The 26,619-nt window shown below is 36.2% G+C and overlaps 2 protein-coding genes across 5 annotated transcripts in view; both read right to left on the bottom strand.

Annotated features, from left to right (window-relative positions):
- Nucleotides 1–1,649: 1,649 nt before the first annotated feature.
- lyve1a (lymphatic vessel endothelial hyaluronic receptor 1a) lies at nt 1,650–7,815 on the bottom strand. Its single transcript, XM_081352749.1, has 6 exons — nt 7,486–7,815; nt 7,126–7,288; nt 6,897–7,036; nt 4,596–4,847; nt 3,903–3,981; nt 1,650–2,784 (listed from the first exon to the last, which is right to left on the bottom strand). The coding sequence occupies exons 1-6, from the start codon at nt 7,577–7,579 to the stop codon at nt 2,619–2,621; spliced, it is 894 nt and encodes a 297-aa protein (XP_081208875.1). The 5' UTR covers nt 7,580–7,815; the 3' UTR covers nt 1,650–2,618.
- A 2,781-nt stretch (nt 7,816–10,596) lies between these two features.
- mrvi1 (murine retrovirus integration site 1 homolog) overlaps nt 10,597–26,619 on the bottom strand; it is a 55,031-nt gene continuing 39,008 nt past the window's right edge. For 2 of the 4 annotated variants that reach the window (XM_081357501.1, XM_081357500.1), the window contains exons 18-24: nt 26,453–26,606; nt 26,307–26,356; nt 23,188–23,307; nt 22,953–23,020; nt 21,534–21,650; nt 12,760–12,888; nt 10,597–12,678 (exon numbers count right to left, since the gene is read on the bottom strand). In XM_081357501.1, the coding sequence (XP_081213627.1) occupies nt 12,438–12,678; nt 12,760–12,888; nt 21,534–21,650; nt 22,953–23,020; nt 23,188–23,307; nt 26,307–26,356; nt 26,453–26,606 (879 nt within the window). In that variant the 3' untranslated portion in view covers nt 10,597–12,437. Of the gene's footprint in view, nt 12,679–12,759; nt 12,889–21,533; nt 21,654–22,952; nt 23,021–23,187; nt 23,308–26,306; nt 26,357–26,452; nt 26,607–26,619 lie in introns of all 4 variants that reach the window. The other 2 variants (XM_081357499.1, XM_081357498.1) reach the window with 1 other exon arrangement.

Raw genomic sequence — 26,619 nt, 5'->3', positions numbered from 1 at the left:
CCCCTATGGATGAGTGGCGCCCCTAGCATTTGCCTATTCCGCCTATGCCGCGGGCCGGCCCTGAATCGAGCAGTTTAATCCACGATTTCTGATGAGTTTATGGGCCAGTTGTTCAAAACATTTAATCTGGATCAAAATGATCCATTTTTTTCCTATTCAGGATCAGGTAATCATATCTTACTTTAATGCCGGTTATTCAAAGCGACATTTGGACTGGATCACCATTATCCATATACACAGTTTTCAAGATTACCAGATGCTCTAAACATATCACAATGTGGGCTACCACTACCAGCTATGTAAAGAACAGAAGAGCCAACATGGGGTACCTGTAAGTGTTTCTTATTTTGAGACAAAACACAAAAATAAGATAAAAATCCACTTCTATTCATAATTTCTTTTATGACCCCTCATCTGAGCCACAACAAATAAAAAAAATATATACACTACCATTCAAAAGTTTGGGGTCAGTAAGATTTTTAAAGTTTTTAAAAGAAGTATCTTCTGCTCACCAAGGCTGCATTTATTTGATAAAAAAAAATGGTGAAATATTATGACAATTTATGACTGTTTTCTATTTTAATATATTTTAAACTGTAATTTATCCCTGTGATCAAAGCTGAATTTTCAGCATCATTACTCCAGTCTTCAGTGTCACATGATCCTTCAGAAATCATTCTAATATGATGGTTTGATACTCAAGAAACATTCATTATTATTATCAATGTTGAAAACAGTTGTGTACAATTTTTTTTTCAAAATTCTTTGATGAATATAAAGTTCAAAAGAACAGCATAATTAATACTATAGTATCTCTTAATTTAAACCCTTTGTAATAATTGACTTTTTATCTCATAATTATTTTACTTTTGTCACAATTATGACTTAGTATCTAATAATTTTGACTTTTAATGTCCTAATTTAATTTTTTATCTCATAATTGTGACTTTTTAATCTCATAGTTTTTATAATTTACCAAAGCATGATTTTTTTTTCTTGTGTAGAGATTATGAGAAATTATGAGATAAACTGATCATTAGTGATCAGTTTATCTTATACCATTTTGACTTTTGCAGAATCATTATGATTTATCAAAGCATGATTTCTTATGATTTTTTAATGTCATAATTATGACTTGTATCTCATAATTTTGACTTTTTGTCATAATTATGACTTTTACTTAGTATATCTTAATTTCAGCTTCAATGGATCAATGGGGGTCAGTAACCCAGGGCCTCTGAATGCATTGAAGAGGTATAAATGTATGTACACAGGAAATACAATCGTGGGAAACAGTAAATGCTGCAGAAAACGTTTTTTTTTTTTTTCCAGATAGCCTAAATAATATTCTTTATGTGGTTACAACCAAAATAACTGGCTTCATGCAAAACATAATAATTTTATCTAACTACTATATCAGCCTGACAAATTAAATCAAAGACAGATCTTGAAATAACTGTAGGAGGTAGGTAGGTGTTGAAGTGTCCTGCCCTTGTATTGCAGTGAATTCCATTATAAAGTGAGCAGGGATGCACTTACCATACGGAGCACTGGGATTTCAACACCGTCAGATTTACATACAAGTGTTTAAAAGGAGTGAAAAGTTCCGATATGGGGCAGGGCTATTTCAGTGATGGAGAGGGACAATAGACAATTATATCATTTTTATATGGTAAAGATATACAGTATATAATTAGTGTCACTGACTAATTACATGCAATGCTAATTCAGTGACACTGCGCAAGCTATTGTGTCTAACACAATTCTGTATCTTTGACAAAGCAGAATTATGAGTATTTCACCAGTGACCTGTGCATGGGGGACCAGAACCACAAATTCACTAGTTATGCACAAAAATATTAGCTGTAATCTTACTGTCACTAACACCAATTACATAAGTGCATCATGATTATTGGTGGGTTTTAACTGTAATAAAATTCTAGCACAACTTTTTTCTTAGAAAAGAAAAATCAGTCGGCCATCAAAAATCAGTCGGACTGAAAACACACACACACACACACACACACACACACACACACACACACACACACACACACACACACACACACACACACACACACACACACACACACACACACACACAAACACACACGCACGCACGCACACACACACACACACACACACACACACACACACACACACACACACACACACACACACACACACACACACACACACACACACACACACACACACACACACGACACACACACGACACACACACACACTCATCCTTCCATCACAGGAATACATTACATTTTAAAATACAATAGTAAAATTACAATAGAAAACAGTTATTTCACAATTATTCCACAACATTGATGTTTTTACTGTATTTTTTTATTAAATAAAGCCTTGATGAGAATAATAGACTTCTTTTAAAGACATTTAAAAAATCATAATTATTTCAACCTTTGTAGTGTATATACATATCTCAAGCAAAGTAACACTTTGAATAACTTTTAGAACAATCCATCTGAATTAAATGTCCATTGTCCAGTGTCAATTTTGTACTTTATTACAAAACATCATGACACACATAGACATTTCAGTCTCAGACATCATATGATGTCCTGATAAATACACAGTCAGAAATGTCAGTGTTGGTCTGTAGAAGCGCTGCTGTTGTTTTCTTCCTCGTTCTCCTCCACATGCTCCTCCTGTGGTTTCTGCAGGTCTTTCTCACTACAGTGCTCCCAAACCTCCGTCTCAATGCACTCCTTCTGCTGCTCGCCGTCACCCCGCGTCCTGCAGGGTCTATTCCTGTAGTGCAGAAACAATTCAGAACTCATTGGCAGCCATCTTAGACTGGATGGGCGAAGCATCACATCTATGGGATCGTTTTGGTTACCAATTTCATTGTAAAAATATGTGCAATTCACAACTTTTATTACCCAGAAAGCAACATAGTTTTGGCCCAGATCCGGCCCACATCTGGTACTCGTGGAATCCACATGTACCAGATGTGGGCCGACACTGTTGCTGTCTATGTTGGCTACTGATATGACTGAACATTTCGGGCCTTTTTAGACAATGCGCTTAGATCGTTAAAAGTGCACGGCGCAAGTTCACTTAGGGCGTGTCTGAATCCACTTTTGCTAGTTTAACGATGGGAAAAATGGTTGGCGCACCAGGCGCATGGTCTAAAAGGGTTGTCCCTATTCTCTTAATGAGTAATGGCTATTTACATGATGGAATTTGATAGTGGAAAGACCGAACGCATCTCCAGAGCGCAAACGGATCTGCTCGTGCGCGAGGTAAAAGTGCGCAAGCAGACCATCTACGGGACAAACCGGATTCCACCAAATGTTTATGTACATAATAATAACTGTTTACATTGTAATCCTTTTATTTTAAATATTTGGCATGTTTGTGTGCTGCTGTGCGTCCCTGTGTGTGTAATAAGCAGAGTGTACGCGCGTTGTGGACCCGCCTATAGGCGCACATTACTAACCCGTTCATTAAATAACAAAAAAATATTGCTCCATTGACTTTAGACCAGGTTTCACTTGGTCAATGACGCAGTCTATTTCTGTTGCCTCAAAATAGCAACATCCCAACAATGCGCCAGAACACACTTAGTTTTCAGACCAGCACGCCCATGGGCGCACAAATGGGCGCAAATGCATTTGCTATTTAAACAACGTGGCGCAGGACATGAAAATGATAACTGCGTCGGACTGAAACTAGCAAAAAACTCTTGCGTCGCGCTTTCCATATGATTAAAACATTCATATCCACTCAGGATTTACACTTTTCAATGAGTGAAAAAAGTCTATAATAAAAAATTAGCTCTGGAATTCTAGGGATTTGCTCTGAAGGTCAGAACGTACCTTAATATTTGAAAACATTTGGATAAAGTTAATAACTGAAGAACTTACGTTTTGAAATAGTAAAGTGCTATAAATACAGCAAGCATGACTGCAAAGGTGACTGCGATCAGTAAGGCAGCTGGAACAGCTGCAAATCAGAAAAGAGATAACAGTAAATACAAGACAGCTTTGGGGTTTAAAGTCACCATGAAATCAAAATGGACAAATTCTTATTTTCATTTATTTTTTAAATGAAATATTACGTGTTTATTATTTAGGATTTATCCGTGCACACCATTTTATTTATATAATCTCATGACCTTTCATCAAAATGATTTCCCCTCCTCAACAATCCAATCATCTCCTGATGGACAAAATCAAGTCCCGCCCTTCATTTCACTCGATTATACATCACAATAAGGACAATTGTAACAATAGACTTTTGCAACTTCCATTTCATGCATGAAAGTCTATGTGAACCAGAAGTTGCGACCGACTGTATTTTCCGAGTGAAACGGAATATTGAATGAGAAAAATAGAGGGCGTGGCTTGTTTTTTCCTTTGGGAATTGATTGGATCTTGAAAAGCAGGTGTTCCATTCAGCACGCTATGTATTTATTTATTTTGTGGATTAATTTGCATGGATAAATTGTTTTCCACAAGACTAGTAATGTGCTCTAGTGAAGTAAATAGGATCAATTTTGATTTCATGCCGACATTAACTGAACAATAACTTCTGTCGTATTGAAAACAGCAGTTTACCATCCATTGTGGTGCCGCTCATGGGCAGATGTTTCCCTTCATCATCCATGTGGTTAACGGAGGAACCGTGAGAGAGTGAAGAAGGAACCGAGGAAGAAACGGAATTGAGTGGAGACGATGGGGAAGGTTGTTTAGAAAATGGGATTTTCCTCAGACGAACTCCAGATTGAGCAGTGGGAAAAACTGATGAATGTGTTGTGATTGGCTTTCTTGTCGTTCTGGTTGCGGCAGCCTGGTTTTGTATCTCGAAATCTGCAACCAAACAGAACCAAAAGGCTTGTTACATAACAGACATGGCTCAGTGGTTACATTCACCTCGATCAAGCATTTACCAATTCATCCCACTCACTGCCTTCCGTTTCAACACATCCCTGGCCCTCATAGGAAACCAATCTGTGATGATGTCACATCCAGAATTTCCTATTTACTTGGCACACTAACAATTTGTGTTGATTTGATGCCAAATGACACACAAACTTGGAAAGGAGTAGCCTACATACAAAAAAATGAGCATCAGAAATTTGGACCCAGTTATTTATTTGCAATCAATAGATCTCATTCACTAACCACACGTGTGCACGTTTCTACGTAAAATATGTGTATAAACATTAATGATTCATCATCACGTTTACATTAAAATTGATTGTAAATTTGCTCTAAAACTCTTAGCACGAATTGAAAACATGTACTCAATAGTCAGTGGCCTTAGAAACTTGAAACTTTGGTGTCATTGTTACAGTGTAATTATATTATTATTATAAGTACTGAGTAATATTAAGCAACTGAGAAAGTACTACAAAAGTATGAATTAGCATTTTCATATTTCTGTGAAATGACGAACTTTAAAAGGAGTACATAAAACGTATTAGCTTCTTTATTATTAATTTACAATCAACGGGACTCATTCACTAACCACATGTGCACATCTTTGTGCATAAAATCTGCGTATGAACCTTAATGATTCGTCATTTATTTTGCATTAAAATTCAAATAAAATTCAAAATTTGCTCTAAAATATTGCACCAACTGAAACCACATACATGCAACAAAAAATAAATAAATCACATACTCAGTTGCCTTAGAAGCTAGACATTTTAAAAAAGCCTATGTTTTAAAAATATAACTAGTGTCTAACTAGTGACTTCACAAAAGTATGAATTATTTCTGAGCAGTAATAAATCAATTAAAACGTGCACAGCTAATGAAAGGTCAGAAACATCCATATAAAACTGTTAATTTAGTTTTAATTGGTTTAATTTGAAAATGGCACACTGCGCTTTACTTGACCATCTTGGTGTGAATGCCAAAGATCAGCCCTTGTGTGGAGATGATTGTGCCGTATTTTATGCAAATTACTATCACATGATGCAAATTTAGAATATGAGAAATTCATTAAAGGTACACTATGTAACTTTTGGCCCTCTAGCGGTTAAAAACAACTCTTCATTTTGCAGCAGAACATTGTTTGGTTGTGCTTCGGCTCTGCGTGACTGTGCGGATGAAATGGTTCTCCTGCTGCTCATAAAACATTAACTAATAGACTTAAGAGATTTAACCAGTTTAGATGGAAAGAATCTCAAGCTGACTAGCTGAAGATGTTACTGTAGCTTAACCCATTAACAGATACGGTGCTTTCTTGAAAATAAAAAACAACAATAATCAAATTTACCTTCACAATACATAATGCTTTACAATCAACTTTGTTAGAGAGCTGCATATGACAATTTATTGTTCAATATAATACCTTATTAACCCATTCAGTAATAAAAACGCCATCTCCGCATCGCTTTTACAACGTTTCAAAACCCTCAGTTCTCGCCGTCTCTAAAAAGCCAACCTGATCGAATTTGTACGTATCGCGTTCTCTTTTTGCCAGCAGACGCTCCTCTGCTTGTTTGTTTTTTTAAAGGGTGATTCCCGGAGATTGAGATTCAGCTGCTCCATGTCAAACTTTCTCACTCATTGTGACAACTAACCTTTTCTCTAATTACAGAAATGACGAGACACGCACGAGCGAGTGACGTATGTACGCAATTTCCTGCGAAACCATCACATTATACATCGAAAATATAAAGATTTATAATAGGCTTACCATAGTGAATCAGGGTAAGACAAGACACGTTTTGGAGGTATAGGATTGATGATGTATTGACTCGTTATTTAAATGTTGTTCATTTTGAACAAAAAAAGTTACAACGTGTACCTTTAAGAAAAAAAAAAACGTGCGTATACGTGATTGTCAATCATGGATCCGTAACCACAGTATCTAACAATTATTCACAGTCAAGCCAAATATTTTACCTGTTGAATTGAAGCAAAACACATCAAATTCTTTATCGGGATTTGCACGCCACACGACAATCCCAGTCTTGCCATTGCCACAGTTCGCTTTAACCTGAACTCGGGGAACAACAGCTATTTGCTCGTCTATCCACCCGAACCTGAGATTTAAAAAGAAAAAATGTTAATTAAATTGACAATTTAATGTGTTTATTATAATGGTCCATTCAGCATTGTACGTTGTTTTTACCTGCATGACTCCAGACCATGTTTGTGTGCCTCTGTCACCTGTGCTTTGCTTGCAATAGTCAAACCAAGATGCTCACAAAGATCTCTGGCTGCCGATGCATTTAAGGCGTATCTATTTCCAATGGTAATTTCAGTTACACCGGAGATGGCTTGTTTAGGGTTCACTGCCCATTAGAGGAACAAAAAAAAGAAATAGAATGCAGTTATTACAAACTGAAAGGTGAGTCAAAATAGTCAAATTGTTATTATTTATAAGCGGTCTGAGTCATTTATAAAGTCATTCCATATAATCATTCAATATAGACATCTAATTAAATGTAGTAAACATCCAAAGATGATTAAGATAAATAAATGCCCTTACCTTTTATCAAATGGATGTCAAAAGTTAGACTAGACATGATTAAACTGTTGAAAAGTGTCATCTTCATCATCATCATCATCCAGACTCTTGCCATGGTGGTGAAGTCTGCTCACTGTGAGTTTCTGAGCAAAGTGTGATCTCTGATGTGTCCTGAGTGCCAAGCGGAGAGGTTATAGGGAGGCTAAACTCCCCAGGGGAGCGGCCTGTGCGTAGAGGGGCGGTTATTGCATAAATGACCCGTACAAAGTGTCATGACCAAGCCAGCGCAGTGGGGAAGAGGAAACAGGAGGTGTGCTGGCATCTATGAGGGACTGGGCTCTTCAGGAGTCTGCTTTAGGCCAAGGCGAGAATGTTTTCACCATGAAAACACCTAGTGATGATTGAAGACCTGCTGACGCACTGCACCACACAGTCAACCGTTTACATCCTTTGTGTCATAGCAAGAACGGTAGAAATCCGTAACCAATGGCAGGAAATCCATAATCCAGAGGAAAATGGTCCAGTCATTTCAATATCAACTTTATTTTACAATGTCTTTGTTACATGTTACTTGTAGTAATAACAGTAAATTATGCTCAGCTACATGAAACTAACCCTGAACCACAACCTATTCATAATCCCATATAAGTGCATGTTGTTAATTAATATTACCCAGCATTAAAATGTATAATTACACTGTAACACTGACAACTTAAAATAAAGTGTAACCCAACTTTGTCTCGGATGGTTTTCCTAAATTCCCTGAGACAACTGATCACTATGGAAGCCAATTTTCAATAATGACAAACAGTTGAAACTATTAAATCAAAATTATGACATAAAAGGTAAAAATTATGAGATACTAAGTCATAATAATGACATAAAAGTAAACAATTATGAGATAAAAAGTCATAATTATTACAAAAAGCTGAAATTAAGATATACTAAGTAAAAGTCAGAATTATGACAAAAAGTCAATCTTATGAGATACAAGTCATAATTATGACGTAAAAAAATCATAAGAAATCATGATTTGATAAATCATAATTATTCTGCAAAAGTCACAATTATGAGATAAACTGATCACTGAAGGACCTTCGCCTGGACCCGATCCAACGCAGTGCTGAAGTGCCAACTAGTCTCTCCCTATGGAGGATCCCTTTACCACTCTACAGATAAAGCGTTGTCGGGAAACTCAATTCGCGTATCTACCCCGAAGTGATAAAAAAAATATAAAAAATTCAGTATCAAAAATTATAAGGAAACGCCAGTACTTTGTTTAGGCTTGGTCTGTAGGGAATTCCAAACCTGCGCACATATATTCAAACGCACATAACTATAGAACCAATTCTTAATGCGCATGTGAGCGCCATCAGCGTTTCTCACAGGTTCACTTTTAAAGTGTGTGTAGAGAGAATGGTGTCTTAGCAGCCCCAAATTTAATAACAAATGACCGTTGCGACGAAGCGAATCAATCAAAACTAACTTTAGCTGGACAATAACTTTATTAAAGAACCGCTATAAAGCCAAAACAATCTCTGTTACCTTAAATTATACGTTTATCTCTGTAAAGCTACTTTGAAACAATCTACATTGTTAAAAGCGCTATATAAATGAAGATGACTTGACTTGACTTGACACTAATGATCAGTTTATCTCATAATTTATCATAATCTCTACACAAGAAAAAAAAATCATGCTTTGGTAAATTATAATGAGATTAATGAGAAAAACTGCGATTAAAACGTCATAATTATGAGATACAAAATTTTAATTAGGACATTAAAAGTCACAATTATGAGATACTAAGTCATAATTGTGACAAAAAGTACAAAATTATGAGATAAAAAGTCAATTATTACAAAAGGTTTAAATTCTGAGATACTAATAAGTAAAAGTCAGAATTATGACATGAAAAACCATAAGAAAAAAAATCATGCATTGGTAAATCATAAAAGTCATAATTATGATCACCAATGAAGCCTATCTCCACACAAGAAAAACATTATGGTTTGGTAAATCATTATGGCAAACAAACAAAACTATGAGATAAAAAAGCCACAATTATGAGATAAACAAATTTAAATTATGAGATAAAAATGCGTAATTATGTTTTAATTTAAAATAATAAGTCAGAATTCTGACATAAAAAGTACAAAATTATGAGTTAAAAATTTTAATTATGACAAAGTCTAAATCATGACAAAAAAGTAAAAAACTTTTCAGACTTTTATCTCATAATATGACTTATCTCATAATTTTTACTTTTTATTTTAGAATTATGATTTATCAAAGTATTTTTATTTACTTATTTTTATTTATAAGTATTTACATTTTTATGTGGCAGAGGCATTTTGAAATCTCAGATTTTTTGGCATACCGTGGCAAAGTGTGAGACATTTCTTCTAAAACACTAGCGATCTATGTGAAATTACTTGGGTCTTTTTCTTGATAGAATCATTTAAGAAGGAGACAAGCAAAAGTCTCCATTTAGCAACCTATGAAGAAAACATGAGATTAAAGAGATTTTACTGTTCATTTGACTATTCATCTGACAGTTCATTTAGCTATAGGAAAAAAAAACTTTATCTGTATAAACTGTTTTTATTTTTATTGGTGTCACCTGCAAAATTTCTTTGAAGTAAAATTTTTAGGTTGAGTGATAAAACAATTTTATAGTCTATAGTATTTTCAGTGACTCTTAATATGTGTGGCATTTATCAATCTGAAGAAGAGTGTAGCAGCTCTGAATTGATTCTCTGTTGTTTATGAAGACGGCTCAGAGATGATGTGCTTAGATCTCTGTGACCTCTTGAGTTGTTTGTTCGGCTTTGCTCTCTCAAATGGACAATTTCCTCTTGTTCCCTTGTGCTTGCTTATTAACGGGCTGATCCAGCTTCCTGTGATATAACGCAGACACAGCTCTATCCCACTTCCGGCAAAACATCTCTCCAACACACACACTTACAATCATACAACATCATCATCTCACTGCCAGGAAGTGACTTGGAAAAAATGAGCAAATAATTTTTCTGGAAAGAACCTGACAGTAAAATTTTGCCCGTATAAACAGAAAATATATATTAAAGAATTTTCAGTATTTTTGGACAAAGAAAATAACACAATATTGGTGCACTGTAAAATTTAAATTTCTTTTATTGACATTTAAATTATGTAGATGATATTTAAATACCATTAGTATAATGTGAAAACATGTCATTTTCATTTCTGAGAAAATGTATTATTTTAATAATGATATTATTTAAATATACATACTACATCTCGGTTCTATTTGTTGTACTTGACCCATTATTACAGAAATGAAAATTTGAATTTGCAGGGAAAATGCACTTGAAAGTCATGAAAACAATAACCCAATGCCAAAAAAAAAAAAAAAAAAAAAGCTTAATTATTTTGTTTGTACTCTTGATTTTTTGGGGGGTGAAATATGACCTGTTTATTTTTAATTCACCTATTTACTGTACTGTGAAACTTTTCCCCGGGTTTCACAGACAAAGCTTAAGCTGACTAAAATGCATGTTTGAGTTGTTTTAACTGAAAGTTAACTTGCATTGATATATCATAAAATATACAGAATTTCACACAATTATTTGCACCCCTAGAATTTTTTATGAGTAGAAGTATATTCCCATTAATATGAAATTGAAAGAAAACTCATAAAAGTTAATTTGATGGAACTAATTTGTATAATTTAAGTTGGCCCTACTCAAACCAATAAATTATTTTGAATGTTAGGGTTTACAGTGGGTGTGCATTAGTTTTCAATTATTCCACTTATACTACGGTTACCACACCTCAAAACAATGCTCAGATGATGTTTTTAAAGACATTTGTCAGGTTTTTTTCCTTAAAATGCTCTTGTGTGTAGGACAAATTTCTTACGTATCTCATCCAAAGCATCCATTGCTAATTTCAGAGATTAAGCGTATGTGAATTACCTGTGTGCCAAAATTAATTTTGTGGCAAAAAACATGGAAATAATTTGTCAGTGTTGTTGTTGGTTTTGGTTCTTTTGCTGTTTTAGGCTGTAAGGACATTTGAAATAACTGAAATAATTTGGTGAAGTGATATAGACATGATGTAATGCAGTCAAGACCTGCCTGGATCTACTTTGAAAATAATGAGAATAATGAAATTATGAAAATAATCACACACCTTAGAATGTTTGTCAACCAATCAGATCCAAGCATTCAGCAGTCCAGTAGCATAAGCATAATTTACTGTTATTACATGTAATAACGTGTAACTGCGTCACCTTAAAATAAATTGGTATCAATAATTTTGTTTTTCTTTTGAAATAGGATCAATCATTTAAAATTCCCCTATTTACTATATTGTGAAAACCTGGAGCAATAAATATCACATGTACTCCAGAACCAAACAGGTCTGATTTTCAAACACCTTTATTACAAGGTGAAGTGGCACAACAGTAAACACAAGCACACATGTGCAAATATGAATTCTTTCATGCTAGTTAAAAGTGCTCTTCAAAGTTGTGAAAAATTCTGTACTATTAAAATCAGTGCTCTGAAGGCACAAGCCCACACACAACCGTCAACTACCAGCTGCAAAATATTGCACTTCAGGATCTACCTTGGAATGTCAATTCAAATAAACAACATAGACAATTGCAAAGAATTGAAAACATACTGTACCAAATTCTGTATTAAATATTGTAGTTAATATTTCAAATATATATTTCACAAAACCTGAGAAGTTTAATCATAAGGTTTGAGTGGTATAATCATATATCGACTGTGACATTAGTCGCATAAAGCGTTTCTCTGCAGTAACTTTCCCAACCTCAAGTAATATAACTTATCAAAGCAAATCTGATTCCTCATCTACGCACACTTGGTCCCTAAACAATAACAGGTAGTTCTGCTATTTACTAAATGCAGTGTGAAAGACTCGTAGAAACAATATGAGCTGTGTTTGATGGGGGAATAATGTCATTCAGGGGCAGGAGTCTTCGACCCTACATTCAGTCCAAAAAACTTCTTCTTGCCTGGAATGGCGGACTTCTCTGCAGACGTGTCTCCGCTGTCACTGTAGCGGCTACTGAAGAAGTTTATGACATTGACCAATACGAATGAAGCAAAGAAGAGAGTGAGGACAATCCAAAGCACCCGATTCCGTCGGAAGAATTTGGGGCATATCCGGTCAATGACCTCTAATGCCTCCTCAAACCTGCTGAAATAAGGCACAAAAGCAATGTGACCAGAGATTTATTGAAAATGATGTGACAGCCAAACACCTTGAAGTCAGGGTTACCTATTAGACTTCCTGTCTTTATCTGTATTTCCTCTTGTTTCTTCTTCAGACTCCTGCTTCTCTTCTGCTTTCTCTTCCTCCTCGTTCAGCTCCTGAAGTTCTTTAGATCTCTTAAGTCCTTCTTGGTATCTACAGTGAAGATGTTTATAATACAGTAGACTAATTAATGTACAGTAGAAGCTTATTTTGATTTGTAAAGCGTAAAAATGTTTAATAAAGCTTAAAAGAATGCATTTATGCAGTATGCTGTGCTATTTAGCTTTTATTTAAATCAAAATATCATGCTTTTGTGGTCTATGTAGTCTTTGTTCAATCCTGATATCCTTTTACCTCTTTAAAACTTTTTTTTCACATTTAAAAGAAACATAAAAAACAGAAGTAAATTTCTTTAAGTTTTAATTACGAATTTTTTATAAAGAAATTTAGAATTTTATTTAGCGAGGTTTAAATGCCATTTTAAAGTATATTAAAATAGAAAACAGTTCTTTTAAATTGTAATCCTATTTCACAAAATTACTGCCGTTCATTGTTTGTTCAGGTTAGTACACATAGCATTAACTAAGATTAAAAATGCTGTAGAGGTGCATTTTATTATTAGTTCATGCCAACTAAAGTAGTTAACTAATGTTAACTAATGAAACCTTATTGTAAAGTGTTACGGAGAATTCTTTTAAAAACATTACATTACAAAAACTTTTTTTTTTACAGAAAAATTATAATTCTTGGCATAAAACAAGAATGACTGTTAATAATGTGATGCGGTGCAATATTTGCTTGCTGTCTAATAAAGCTGACCTTTTTTTGCATCTTCAAATCTATAGCCTACGGTTTATGAATTCCAAACTTAATAATACAGGGTTGAAATAATGTAGAGCTACAATTAAGCTCTAACAACATATGGACGCTATGGATATGGTTTAAAAATCACCCTTTTAAGGTAAAACACATTTGTTGACCACTAATCTCATGAGATTTTAATGAGAAATTGCCAAACTCACAATTAAATAACATATTTCAATTCAGCAACAAAATCTGACATGAACTGTCCCATAAAGGTGGTTTTGGTTGAACTTTATTTTACAGTGTACTTACCTTAAAAAGTTCTGGTTGATGTAAAGTAAATACATGGGTTAAGGTTAGGTTTAGGGGTTGGTTCAGGGTTAGTACCTAGTTAATGTGATTACAGGACTATAATTAAGGACTGTAAAATAAAGACCTACTGTTGTTTCTTATACTAAAATAGCATTAAAAAATGTATTTTCAGGCTAGACCAGCTAATGCGCATGTGCACGAGTCTCAGGTTTCGATGTGAACTGGAGCTTCTAAAGGCAGCTGCAGCGATGCAATGACTTTATCAATCAGTGATTGGCTCTTTTACTTAGAAGGCGGGACTTATTCTGCCATATTGTGCGTTGCAGTTTCTCCTATTCATAAGTAATAGGACTGAACAGTCTTTCTATATCTATAGTCTTTTCTAATACTCTAATGAGAGTTAGTTGACATGTAGTTGCAAAGTTACTTACAGAAAAAACACATGAATTTCACATGTTATCACATGTTTTCCACATGTGATTACATGTGACCTCATGTGATCACATGTGTTCTCATGTGAACAACATGTCACCACATGTGAACAATGTTTCACCACATGTGAACAATGTTTCACCACATGTGAACAACATGTCACCACATGTGAACAACGTTTCACCACATGTGAACAACATGTCACCACATGTGAACATAATGGGGCATGTGGCACATGTGGAAAACACATGTTCATTTTTAACATGTGAATCATCCCAGCTAACAATGACCTGGCGGTCCACCAGCGTTTTTTGGGCGGCACAAAGTCAGCGGTTTGACACGGTCGGACCTCCGGCGGCACACCATCGGCAACCCGACCAATCTGAAAATCCCGTCGGTCTGCCAGCGTTTTTTGGGTGGCACGCCACCAGCGGTTTTCCGCGGCTGGGCCACCGTCGGCACACCAGTGGCAAGCCGATAGTCGGTCCATGTGTTTCTGAGCGCTTACAGGACATCTTTAATTTATAAATGTAGGATATATTTGTTTTAATTTATTTTTAGCGCAGTTTTCCACCGGACAAAATTGCGATTGTTAACTCATGATTTCTGTTCTGTCTGTGCGCACCAATCTTGCACTTCTATCTACTCCTCAACCAGACCACCTAGAGACTTCGGGTTTTCGGCATTATGTTAAGGAAGGTCTAATCTCGGGAACGCACAAAAAAAATAAAAAATCCAGGAAAAGAGTTTGGATTTCCTGGAAATTCCAGAAAAAAATCCGTTTTTTGCAAATTTATCGGCAACCATAATAGCTATCGAGTTGAAACAAATTGCAATCGATAGCTTCTAAAATTTAAAATAATATTAGAAAAAAAGAATTGATCAAAAGTCTTTCCTTTATGCTTCAAAAATTAATTAAAACTTTATATGAAGGGAAATAAGAAAAATATTGCCTTTTCACCTATAAAACTATTATTGTATATTTGGAGAAATATTGATTAATTATCATATGTTACTAAAATATTTCGCCAATACAGAATACAATTCCTATTCATTTTCCACTGAATTATACCATCTGAATAGCTCAAACAGCGCACTCTGAGAAATATGATTCGGCTGCACGGCTGTCAATCATCATCACACGTGATTCAACGTGACCTCTTCTGCATGACGCATCCTGTGTACACTTCCTGATTCTGGACAGCCTTGATAAACAAAGCGAAAGTGACATTTCTTCACCGAAACTAGTTCTAATAAATGCACGATTTAATTATGTGCGTTTTGGGTGTTATTTTCGTGCGATTTGGGGTATTTTTTATATTTTCTCTTTCATTTAATATCTCTTAGTGTTGTGATCCCATGACGTGAGAAAATTGCGCTAAAACACTCACTGAGTTTTTATTACTTGTTTACATTTAAAAAGAATCCGAAAGCACAGAATTAAAAACAAATGGTGAAACTGACCTAGCTGTAGCAATATCAAAAGCAAAGTGTTGGTGGTATAAAAAATACTGCCTATGAGCATTTTTAGCACGCGTTCAAATGAAATATGGGGCTTGAGTGTTCGTAAAAACAACAATAAAAAAATGTGAAATTATAAAAAAGCCACAATTGTCCCACTAATACTATCACGTGCAGTAGTGGTAATTTGCACCTATGAATGGGTCATAGAACTTCAAAATGAGTTTTAAATTCATGATTGAATAATGAGATTTTTATTCAAGTAAGGTTCTTATTCTAGATGTTTATGTTTGTAAATGCTGTGTGACTTTGACGCGTTTTAATGTGCGTGCGCGTGAACACTCGAGCCGCCTTCAAGTTCAAACACTGGAGCGGAGATGAGTTGCCATGGAAACGGCACGGGACCGCACTAACGTTACTGCAACTGTCAGCAAAACTCCGTCTCTCGCTGTTGTTTTCACTGCTTTCAGGTGAGTTTAGCCTCTAAAATCACACAAATAATACACACAGCTGTTCTTGACACTTATCTTACTTGTAATTGACACGCTTCTGTTGAATATTTACTTTATAGAAATGGTTTAGTGTCTTCGAAAAAATCCGTTAGCATCTCAACCGTTTTCAGAAGAGGTAACGTTAGGCTAACAGTTAACTTTATAGCTTGAGCTTTTGTTTATGAAAGTTTGGGCCTTTAATCACATCTTATGTGTAGATGAGAGGTTTTGATAGTTTTGTAAAGATTTTGCTTGGACGTGAGCTAATTTATTTAACGTAAACGTACTGTTAATCGGTGACGTCATTTACATGGAGTGCTTAAAAATTGCTGAAACAAATAACTTAGGCCTATTGATAAAAAATGTTCTGTGATTTCAGCAGCAACACAAATAATCCCTCTACAACAGAGGAAAGCTCCAAAATGTCAACATTTCTGAAGAAAGCTGCTGCCAGAGAAGTGGGAAACACAGGTGAGGTGAGAAAGCTCATTAAATAACAGAAGGAAAATTGGTTGCAACTCCGGTTTCATCACAAATTTAAGGAAACAGGCCTAACTAATATAGTTATGTTAAATTATTTTATAAGCGTCAAATTATTATTATTATTTTGTGATCAATTGTACTTTTATTTTTTGTGATCAATTGTACTTTTATTTCTCCATCAGGGTGTGGCCAAAGTGAGGCTCTGTCGTCACTGCAAGTTTTCTGACAAAAAGCCAGTCAATTCACCTACCTACAGCAATATCTACTGAAACACTGGCACGTGACCAGAACACTTCACTGCATTTACATACATTCAACACCAAAGGTGCGTTAAAGACTCATCTGGCAAAATTTCACTCTGAAAAAAAAGCAAGAGAGTTTTCTACATTCAGTTGTTCAGTTTGTGAGTTCAGTGACATCTGTGAGGAAAAGACATAGTTTAGCCATCTAAAGCAACATGAGACTGTAACCTGCCCTTTTGCAAACTGTACATTTGAAACAAATATATTATCAACTTTTAAAACGCACAAAAATCGCAAACATAGTAGACAAACTCCACAGGATTTAAAAGGATCTGTTTTAATGCATTGCGAACAATTTGTAACTGAAGAGGGGAGTATTTGGCAAAAGTGTATTTTTCATACATATGTCACCAAATAGGCAGTACATGGTGAGAGAAAACAAAATTCACAATTCATTAGTTGTCTCTATCTGAGCAACAGATAACAGATATATTTTCATAATTACAAGATTCTAGAAAGTTCTTCAGCACTTCAAGTAGCTTTATCTATTTTCTTTCTCTTGTATACCTCTCCTCTTTCTACACTGATAGAGAGACTACAAAAATGATGTAAAGGAGCTTGAGGAGAGGCTGAAAAACCAAGGAAAAGGAGATAAGGCGTTTGCAAGAGGGTAAGCATTTCAGTTTTACAGTTCCACCTGTACTGCATTTTGCAAAAAAAAAAAATTCTCCTTGTGAGTTTTGTGATCAAAATTAATAAGAAGGGTAATTTCAAGAAATGTGCACCCAAAAATTCACCCTCAAGTTGTTACAAACCTGTATGAGTTTCTTTCTTCTGTTAAACAAAAAAGAGGTTTGGAAAAGCTGGAGGGTGAGTAAGTGATGACAAATTTTTGATGTTTGGGTGAACAATTTTAATTTGATCATTCATACATGTATCGCCTTTTGCTTTGTTTCACACTGACCACTCACTGACATAAACATCTTTATCCTCATGGAAATAATATACAACTTTAATTAAAGGTACACTATGGCTGCGTTTACACTCGCGTCTCGCCTCCCTCAGTGCTACCGCGACAAAGCACGTACGCGACAAATGACATCAGAAAAGTGTCAGTACATTATAATCGGTTATGTCTATTACTATACCGATACCGAATCGCCCTCGTTTGCATTGCGATGCATCGTTGAAACGATTAATTTCGACACCCCTAATGTCACGTTGTCACTTCACTGTACATTCGCTCCTTAGTGGTCAGCTGCTGCAGTGTGCCAAAATCGAAATCGTTGGCACTTTAAATCGTTGACGCTTTAAATGCCGTTTCAGTATTTTATATTTTGTTCCTGGAGTTCACAAAGTTTGTGAGGTGTTTTGCGCTAAAAATGTCCAATGTTTGTAAATGTGATCATTTTCTAATCTCACCTCTTAAATGTGTAAATATCAAGAATATTTTGATTATCCATTTCATGACTCCTTTAGCACACAAAAATGTTCTTTTTCACGTCTCCAATTTAAAAAGTCTCCAATTTTTCATTACTCTAATGAAAATAATACTTTTGCACTTTTTGATGAATCATTGACATCTTTTTTACACAGTATAGATTATTGGATTATTTAGGCCCTCTTTGGCATTCCAAACTTGTTTTCAAATTTCAATGTTATCAATCTCATTTCTTACAGACCATGTCAAAAAGACACATCGGAGGCACTGAGATCAAGGTCTGCATGGCACAGAAGTTAAAAGATCTGAGGAGACGAGCAGAAAGGTAATCTTCAGATGATCCAACATCAGTCTATTCCTCAGTCTATTTTGTGATCTATTCACAAATTGTCAATAGTGCTTTTTATAAAAAAGACGCATCACTCTTATGCAGTTGTTTAAGCCAAGATGAAAACGATATTGCTGTTCGCCAGCATTTTTTGTTTCCATAGCATATTCACAAAACATTTAATGACTGACTAATAACAATACAATTACAAATTATTAATAATAATAATATCACTAAAAATATATAGGCTTAATAGCTAACGGTCTTTAGATCCGAACACAGCAAATAAGTCATCTGTGAAAATCAAAAGCAGCTTCAAACACCGCCTTAAAAGAAAATGTATATCATGAAATCAAAATGGACCCTATTTACTTTGTTAGCGCACATTACTTTGTCTTGAGGTGAACAATTAATCCGTTTAAGTTAATACACAGAAAACAAATTGTTTGTCGTGGTAATCATTAATCAAAATCTGAAAATTTGCTTTCGCCCTGGAATGGCGTCCCTTCTCTGATGATGTCTGTTTGACGAGTTGGGTTTGAACATCCTTAACCCTCCCTTCCAACTGTTAGCCTGCTATGAGCAGAGATGGAGAGGAGGAGCGCTAAAGCAAAAACCCTGCCCTCTGTTCAATATTCCGTTTCATTTGGAAATGCGTCACAACACTGAAATAAAGTTGGTTGCAACTTCCGATTCACGCGGACTTTAATGAAGAGACAGATGCCAAAAGTTAGGACCATTTTGCTTTCACTTTTAGGGAATAAGAGCACGTTTACATCCATGTTCTTAATGCGATTATGAACTCATTATGAACTTATTGAACCAACTCATTAAGATCTTCAGAAATGCTTGATAATTGGGCACAGGATTGGGTATTGCTAAGATACCGATGACACTAACTCCATTTTAAGGTTTTTATCCAAAGGAAACTTTAAAGACCTTATATACGTTTTTTTTTTTTTTATTGCTCTTTTATAGCATTTCAACTTACATGCCAAGGAACCTTGGCTGACATGCCGTTAAAACACCAACCAACCTACAAAGATACTAATAAATGTGTAATCCTTAGAACCTTCTAGAGGGCATGCTGTAGGATCTGCTTGTTTATATATTTGGCTACAGCCAATATACATAGACCAGTCATCACTTGACATTAACAGATACAATCCTGAAATCCAGAAAGAAAAGAAAGAAAATTGTAGTTTATCAGGATAGACTGATAGTGTTTGCACTGCCCTAATCTTTGATTGTTTTTCTATCCCAAAACAGGATGCCTGCTGAAGGAGACAGAGGACTGAGACAACACACGTTCACAAACACACAATACACACACACACGCCCTTATACATCATCGTTTTAGAGGCTTTTTTTATGTATAATTTTAATTTGGTTTTGCTTTGTTTTAAACATTAAATTTGTATTGCATATTTTGAAATGAAATAAAAGCTCAATTTGAATTATTTGTTTTAATGTTGGGAAACATGGCTATAGGCCCTACAAAAGAACATGGTAGGCCTACTGTTTTCTGTGGTATATTGCTTAATGATTTGACATGGGTTTCACATGAAGTTGCAGGTTTACAAGGGGTGTAGGTTTAACATAGATTGTTGATGGGTTTCACATGTTATTCCACGGGTCTCGCATGAGAATTTTACGTTTCACATGTGATTATAGGTTTCACATGTGATCTCATAGGTTTCACATGTGATCTCATGGATTTCACATGTGATTATAGGTTTCACATGTGATCTCATAGGTTTCACATGTGATCTCATAGGTTTCACATGTGATCTCATGGATTTCACATGTGATTATAGGTTTCACATGTGATCTCATGGGTTTCACATGTGATCTCATGGGTTTCACGTGATTATAGGTTTCACATGTGATTATAGGTTTCACATGTGATCTCATGGGTTTCACATGTGATCTCATGGGTTTCACATGTGATCTCATGGGTTTCACATGTGATTATAGGTTTCACATGTGATCTCATGGGTTTCACATGTGATCTCATGGGTTTCACATGTGATTATAGGTTTCACATGTGATTATAGGTTTCACATGGAAATTTTACGTTTCACATGTGATCACATGGGTTTCACATGGGTTTCACATGTGATCTCATGGGTTTCACATGTGATCTCATGGGTTTCACATGTGATTATAGGTTTCACATGTGATTATAGGTTTCACATGGAAATTTTACGTTTCACATGTGATCACATGGGTTTCACATGGGTTTCACATGTGATCACATGGGTTTCACATGTGTTTCACATGTAATCACATGTGTAAATGTTCCAAAAGCACACATTTCCCATGTGCAAAACACATGTTTCACATGTGATCCACATATTTCACATGTGCAAATCACATGTTTTTACATGTTAAATTTCACATGTGCAAAATCACATGTGCAAAACACATGTGATCCACATATTTCACATGTGCAAATCACATGTTTTTACATGTTAAATTTCACATGTGCAAAATCACACGTGCATGTGGTCACATGTGACCACATGAGTTTTTGCACATGTGAAGTTCATGTGTTTTTTCTGTAAGGGGAATGTCTAAATTCCACCATCGAAATAAAGTTTAACCCACATATTTGCTGACAACCAATCAATATTGAGGAGGAAGCATCCTACTATGGTGGTCCCCAATTTTACCCAACCTTGGTTTTCAAAACAAGTGATAAAAATGGCACTGTTTCTAGAGAATGTTTTACAATTATGCAACTGCATGATATGTAACTAGTCGCTGTGCATCCACACAGATTAAAACACCAAGCATGTTACCCTTTGTTATACGCTTCTTCTTCAATCTTGGCTTTGATCTCTTCCGTAATCTTCTCTGGACTGCAGACAACTTTGGTTGGCGTTGCTTCACTTTCCTGCTCCGTCAGAGGGTTTCCACTGCTTTGTTTCACATGGGAAAGGAAAGACAGGGATGGCGCAATAAAAAAATTGCCATTACGCAGATGTGTGTGAACAACACAACTGGCTCTCTCAGTCTCTCATAACCACAGGTAATAAGAAAAATAACCTCTGCCCTAAAGGAGATTCTTAAATGCCACATGGCACACATACCACTGCAGCTCTGACAAAGGTGAGACATGAAATGTTTAAACGTCCTTTGGGAGGTCTTTCAACATCACTCGGTTTAGAATAGCACGCATCTTACCAGATTGTTATTGTCTTTCTGTCTTTGAGTTAAAACCCAGCATTTGGATATGACAAGCTCTTTACCTTTTCTTACTAAAACAATATGGTCGGACACTGATGACTGCTTTTTGTCAAACGTTCCTGTCCAAATGTTTAGATTTAATCACAAAATAGGATGTAAAACTGACTGCAGATGGGACTTTTGTGGGACTTCTTGTGTGCTATTTTAAGCACATAGAAAAAAAAACGAGAAGGTTGGGTAAGGTATAATCTTTCATTTGCTATGCAAATAAAGGTTCTTTATTGGCATCTGTGGTTCCATAGAACATTCTGAAAAATAAGGGTTCCAAAAAGGGGGTTCTTCATGGAACCACTGATGCTAATAAAGAACCTTTCCATTGCACAAAAGGTTCTTTAGAGCGGAAAAAGGTTCTTCAGATTATTAAGTTCTTCACATAAAATTATCCTTTTAAGAACTATTCACTTAAAGGCATGGTTCACCCAAACATGAAAATTCTGTCATTATTTACTCACCCTCATGTCGTTCCAAACCCGTAAGACTTTCGTTCGTCTTCGGAACACAAATGAAGATCTTTTTGATCAAATCAGAGAGCTTTCTGTCCCTCCATTGACAGCTCCGCAACTACCATTTTAATGCTTCAAAAAGTTCATAAAGTGATAGTAAAACTAATCCATGTGAATTGAGTGGTTTAGTCCAAATTTTCTGAAGAGACTCGATCGCTTTATGTGATGAACAGATTGAATTTAGGCTTTTATTCACATATTCACAAGGTTCTCTGGAGAACCTGAAATAGTTCTGTGGCATCTCTGAAAAAACTCCCTTCTCCCTTCAGGAACCTTTATTTTTAAGAGTGTAGGTGAATAAGCTTCTTTAGATGGGCTTCCTATCCAACATGTAATCATGCAACATTTTCCTGACGCGAATAATTTGATAAGGCTCAAATTAATGCATTGTTTTAAGGAAACTGAGGTTGATGAATGTGTGATCATGTGGGGAATGTGACAGCAAAGTCGAGAAAGGCAGTGACTTACGGTCTGTCAGGCACATCTTGCTGTGTAGGGTCTGACGAACTGCCGTTCTTAATGGTGTTTGCCTCACACTTAAAACAAAAGTAGAATACAATCAAGTAAGAAGTCTCATTTTGATGAATGGCTTTGGCCTCAAATGTTCACCTTGATAATATGCCACATGTAGGGAACTTAAAGACAAGGCATCATTAATAACACGTGTCTGCTGACGAGGCAGTGTGCTTGAGATAGGACTCACCACCACAGGAAGGGCACCGGGTGCCATATTAGGGCCAGAGGGGACCGGCGTCTGCCCCGGGATGTTCAGCAGATTAAACTTGGGAACTACAGCTACACTGACTCTCCGTCTGGGCAAAGCCTTAGAGAGACAAAGACACACTCTCTGAACCTAAATACTTCATCATATGAACATGTTTACTCACGTTCTCTCCCTCTCTGATCTGATGTTATTGGCACATGATTAAAAATAAAGGATTTTCAATGGTTGTTTGCTGCCCCTTTGGTTCAGCAATCATATTTTTAGAGATTTAAAAAGTGTAATATTACAGGTTCTTCAGATCAGTGTACTTGTTAACAGAAGTAAATCTCCACATTTTCTATGAACCACAGAACTTAAAGATCCCATGAAACCAAAACTGGACTTTTGTTGGACTTTTTCAAATTTATCTATAAGCTAGTGTACTCCTAAAGTTAACAAAATAACTTTTATCAAATATACATAACCGTTTAACAGTCTGGGGTTAGTACGTTTTTTAATTTTTTATTAAAAATTAATTTGTTACAAAAGATTTCTATTTCAAATACTGTAAATCATTTCTATTAATCTAAGAATCCTGAAAAAAATGACAAAAAGTATTAAGCAGCACAAGTGTTGGACATTGATGATAATAAGAAATGTTTGAGCAGCAAATGATCATATTAGAATGATTTCTGAAGGATCATGTGACACTGAAGACTGGAGTAATGATGCTGAAAAATTCAGCTTTGCTTCACTGGAATAAATTACATTTTAACATACACCGATAAGCCAAAACAGTATGACCACCTGTCTAATATGCTGTTGGTCCTCCGCGTGCTGCCAAAACAGCGCCGACCCACCGAGGCCTGGACTCTACAAGAGCCCTGAAGATGTCCTGTGGTCTCTGACACCAAGACATCAGCAACAGATCCTTCATGTCCTGTATGCTGCGAGATGGAGCCGCCGTGGATCAAACTTGTTGGTCCAGCATATCCCACAGAAGCTCAATTGGATTTAGATTTGGGGAAATTGGAGGCCAGGGTAACACCTTGAACTCTTCATCATGTTCGTCAAACCATTCCTGAACAATGAATGCAGTGTGGTAGGGTGCATTATCTTGCTGAAAGACTTCACTTCCTCCAGGAAACATCATTAGCCGCGTTTCCATTACCCCTCAAATTGCGCAAATTGAAATTGCGAATTGAAAATACGCCCAATGGAAACACTTCAATTTCGCAAAAACTCCCATTCATCGCAAAAAAGTTCTTACGCTCGCATGAGGTGGTTTTTCAGGCAATTCGAAAAAGGAATATTTCGCAAAACTGCAATGGAAACAGTTTTTGTGCATTTACTGGTCACCTGACTTAGAAGGCGCGGTGTGTTTGGACAGAATATGAGACGGAGTTCTTTATTAAATTCATAAAAGACAAAAGAATGACAGAAATACTGGATTCTAAACCTCAAAGAAATGCCACAATCAAGACCTCGGAGCAGAAATGAGTGAGAAAAACCCAGAAACACCTCATATGTGCCACTCACAGTATAAGGGTCTTTCCTTGCCATTAATGCTTGGATAACACGCCCAGTGTGTTTCCTTCCATTAATAATAATAATGTCTAGTGCGGTACGTGGCTGTGATACATCGCCAACGTCCGTTGCCATGATTTTTGGAATGACTTATCGCGAGAGGAAAAAATGACGTTTTAGTCGCATAACATCGGTTAATGGAAACGCCATCATTTCGCAATAGTTTTTTTATCGATATGTAGACAAAAATCTCAAAAGTTTTGCGCAAATCTGTAATGGAAACGTGCCTACTGTCATGAAGGGGTGTACCTGGTCTGCAACAATGTTTAGATAGATGGTACGTGCCAAATGTACGTCCAAATGAATGGCCGACCCAGGGGTTCCCAGCAGAACATTGACAAGAGCATCACACTCCCTCCACTGGCTTGTTGTCGTCCCACAGTGCATCCTGATGCATCACTTCCCCAGGTAAACAGCGCACACCTACACAGCCATCCATGTGATGTAAAAGAAAATGGAACTGTAGGTGCTTTCGCTGGTGGACAGGGTTTATCATAGGCACTCTGATTGGTCTACACAGCCCCATTCGCAGCAGATGCACTGTGTGTTGTGACACATTCCTGCCATTACCATCATTAAACTTTTGTGTGACTTTTATTTTGTGCCACAGTAGACCTTCTGTTGGCTCGGGATAGCCTTCGTTTCCCTCATGCATCAATGAGCCTCGGCCGCCAGACGCCTTGTCGCCGTTTTGTGGTTTGTTCCTCCTCGGATCACTGTTGGTAAATTCTCACCACCGCTGACCGGGAGCAACACACAAGCCTTGTTTCAGAAATACTCTGACCCAGTTGCCTTGCCATAACAATGTGTCCCTTGTCAAAGTTTCTCAGATCTTTATTCCTGCCCATTTCTCCTGCATCCAACACGTTGATTACGAGAACCGATAGTTTGCTTACCATCTAATCCACCCAGACCTTAATATATAGCCTTGTTAGGAGATGATCAACAATATTCGCTTCACCTGTGACTGGTCATAATGTTTTGGATCAGTGTATATTAAAATAGAATACAGTTGTTTAGTACCAATATTTAATTGAATCAATATTTCACAATATTAGTGTTTTTACTGTAATTTAGATCAATAAATGCAGACTTGTTGAGTCATCTTTTTAAGAAAACATTACGAAAATCGTAGTGAGCCCAAACTTTTGAATCGCAGTGTACCTATTTAAAATGTAATGCGAGTCCTCCTACATGACTTATAGTCTCACCGTCTGTGTAAAACGGAATAAAACGATTACTATTACTATTACTATATCTATTACTAATACTATAATAAAACTATTAACAAGTCATCTTGTACTTTGAGGCATATCCAAATTTTTATCCAATAAAATGTCCTTTAGAATAAAAATGTTCTTCCTAATACTGTCTTGATCTGACTAGCAGGCACATCTAATTGCAAACCAAAAGCTATTGACCATTAAAAAAACCTTCCTGTTCTAGTTGGAAGAAACTTAAAAAACTTAGAAAGAAAAGTTTTCCTAAGGCATCAGACTTTTTGAATTCTTTAGGAACAGACTTCTGCCTACCTTTCCCATTTGCAGAGACATGGATCTTGATGTACGTGGAACACCATCATCTGTACGAAATGCATAAGTGAAATATGAAACATGAGCAGGCATGTTTTGGGGGCAAGACAACTGTGGTTTTGAAGCCCTGGATGATTTCCATTTACCTCCAGTGTCTATTGAACCCCCATAGCAGCGGTTGGAGTTTTGGTTGGCGAGTTTCTTGAACTCCATCAGCTCAGCGTGGTCCTTCTCATACGTCCTCTTCAGATTCTCTACGTACTGCATCATAACCTCAGTGGCCTTGTTCATTCTCTTCTCCTGCCACGGCCAA

This window comes from Scardinius erythrophthalmus, assembly GCF_964197995.2.
Source record: "Scardinius erythrophthalmus genome assembly, chromosome: 2".
Lineage (NCBI taxonomy): Eukaryota > Metazoa > Chordata > Actinopteri > Cypriniformes > Leuciscidae > Scardinius > Scardinius erythrophthalmus.
Note: the sequence above shows the minus strand (reverse complement) of the source record. Positions and strands in the feature narration are given on the sequence as shown.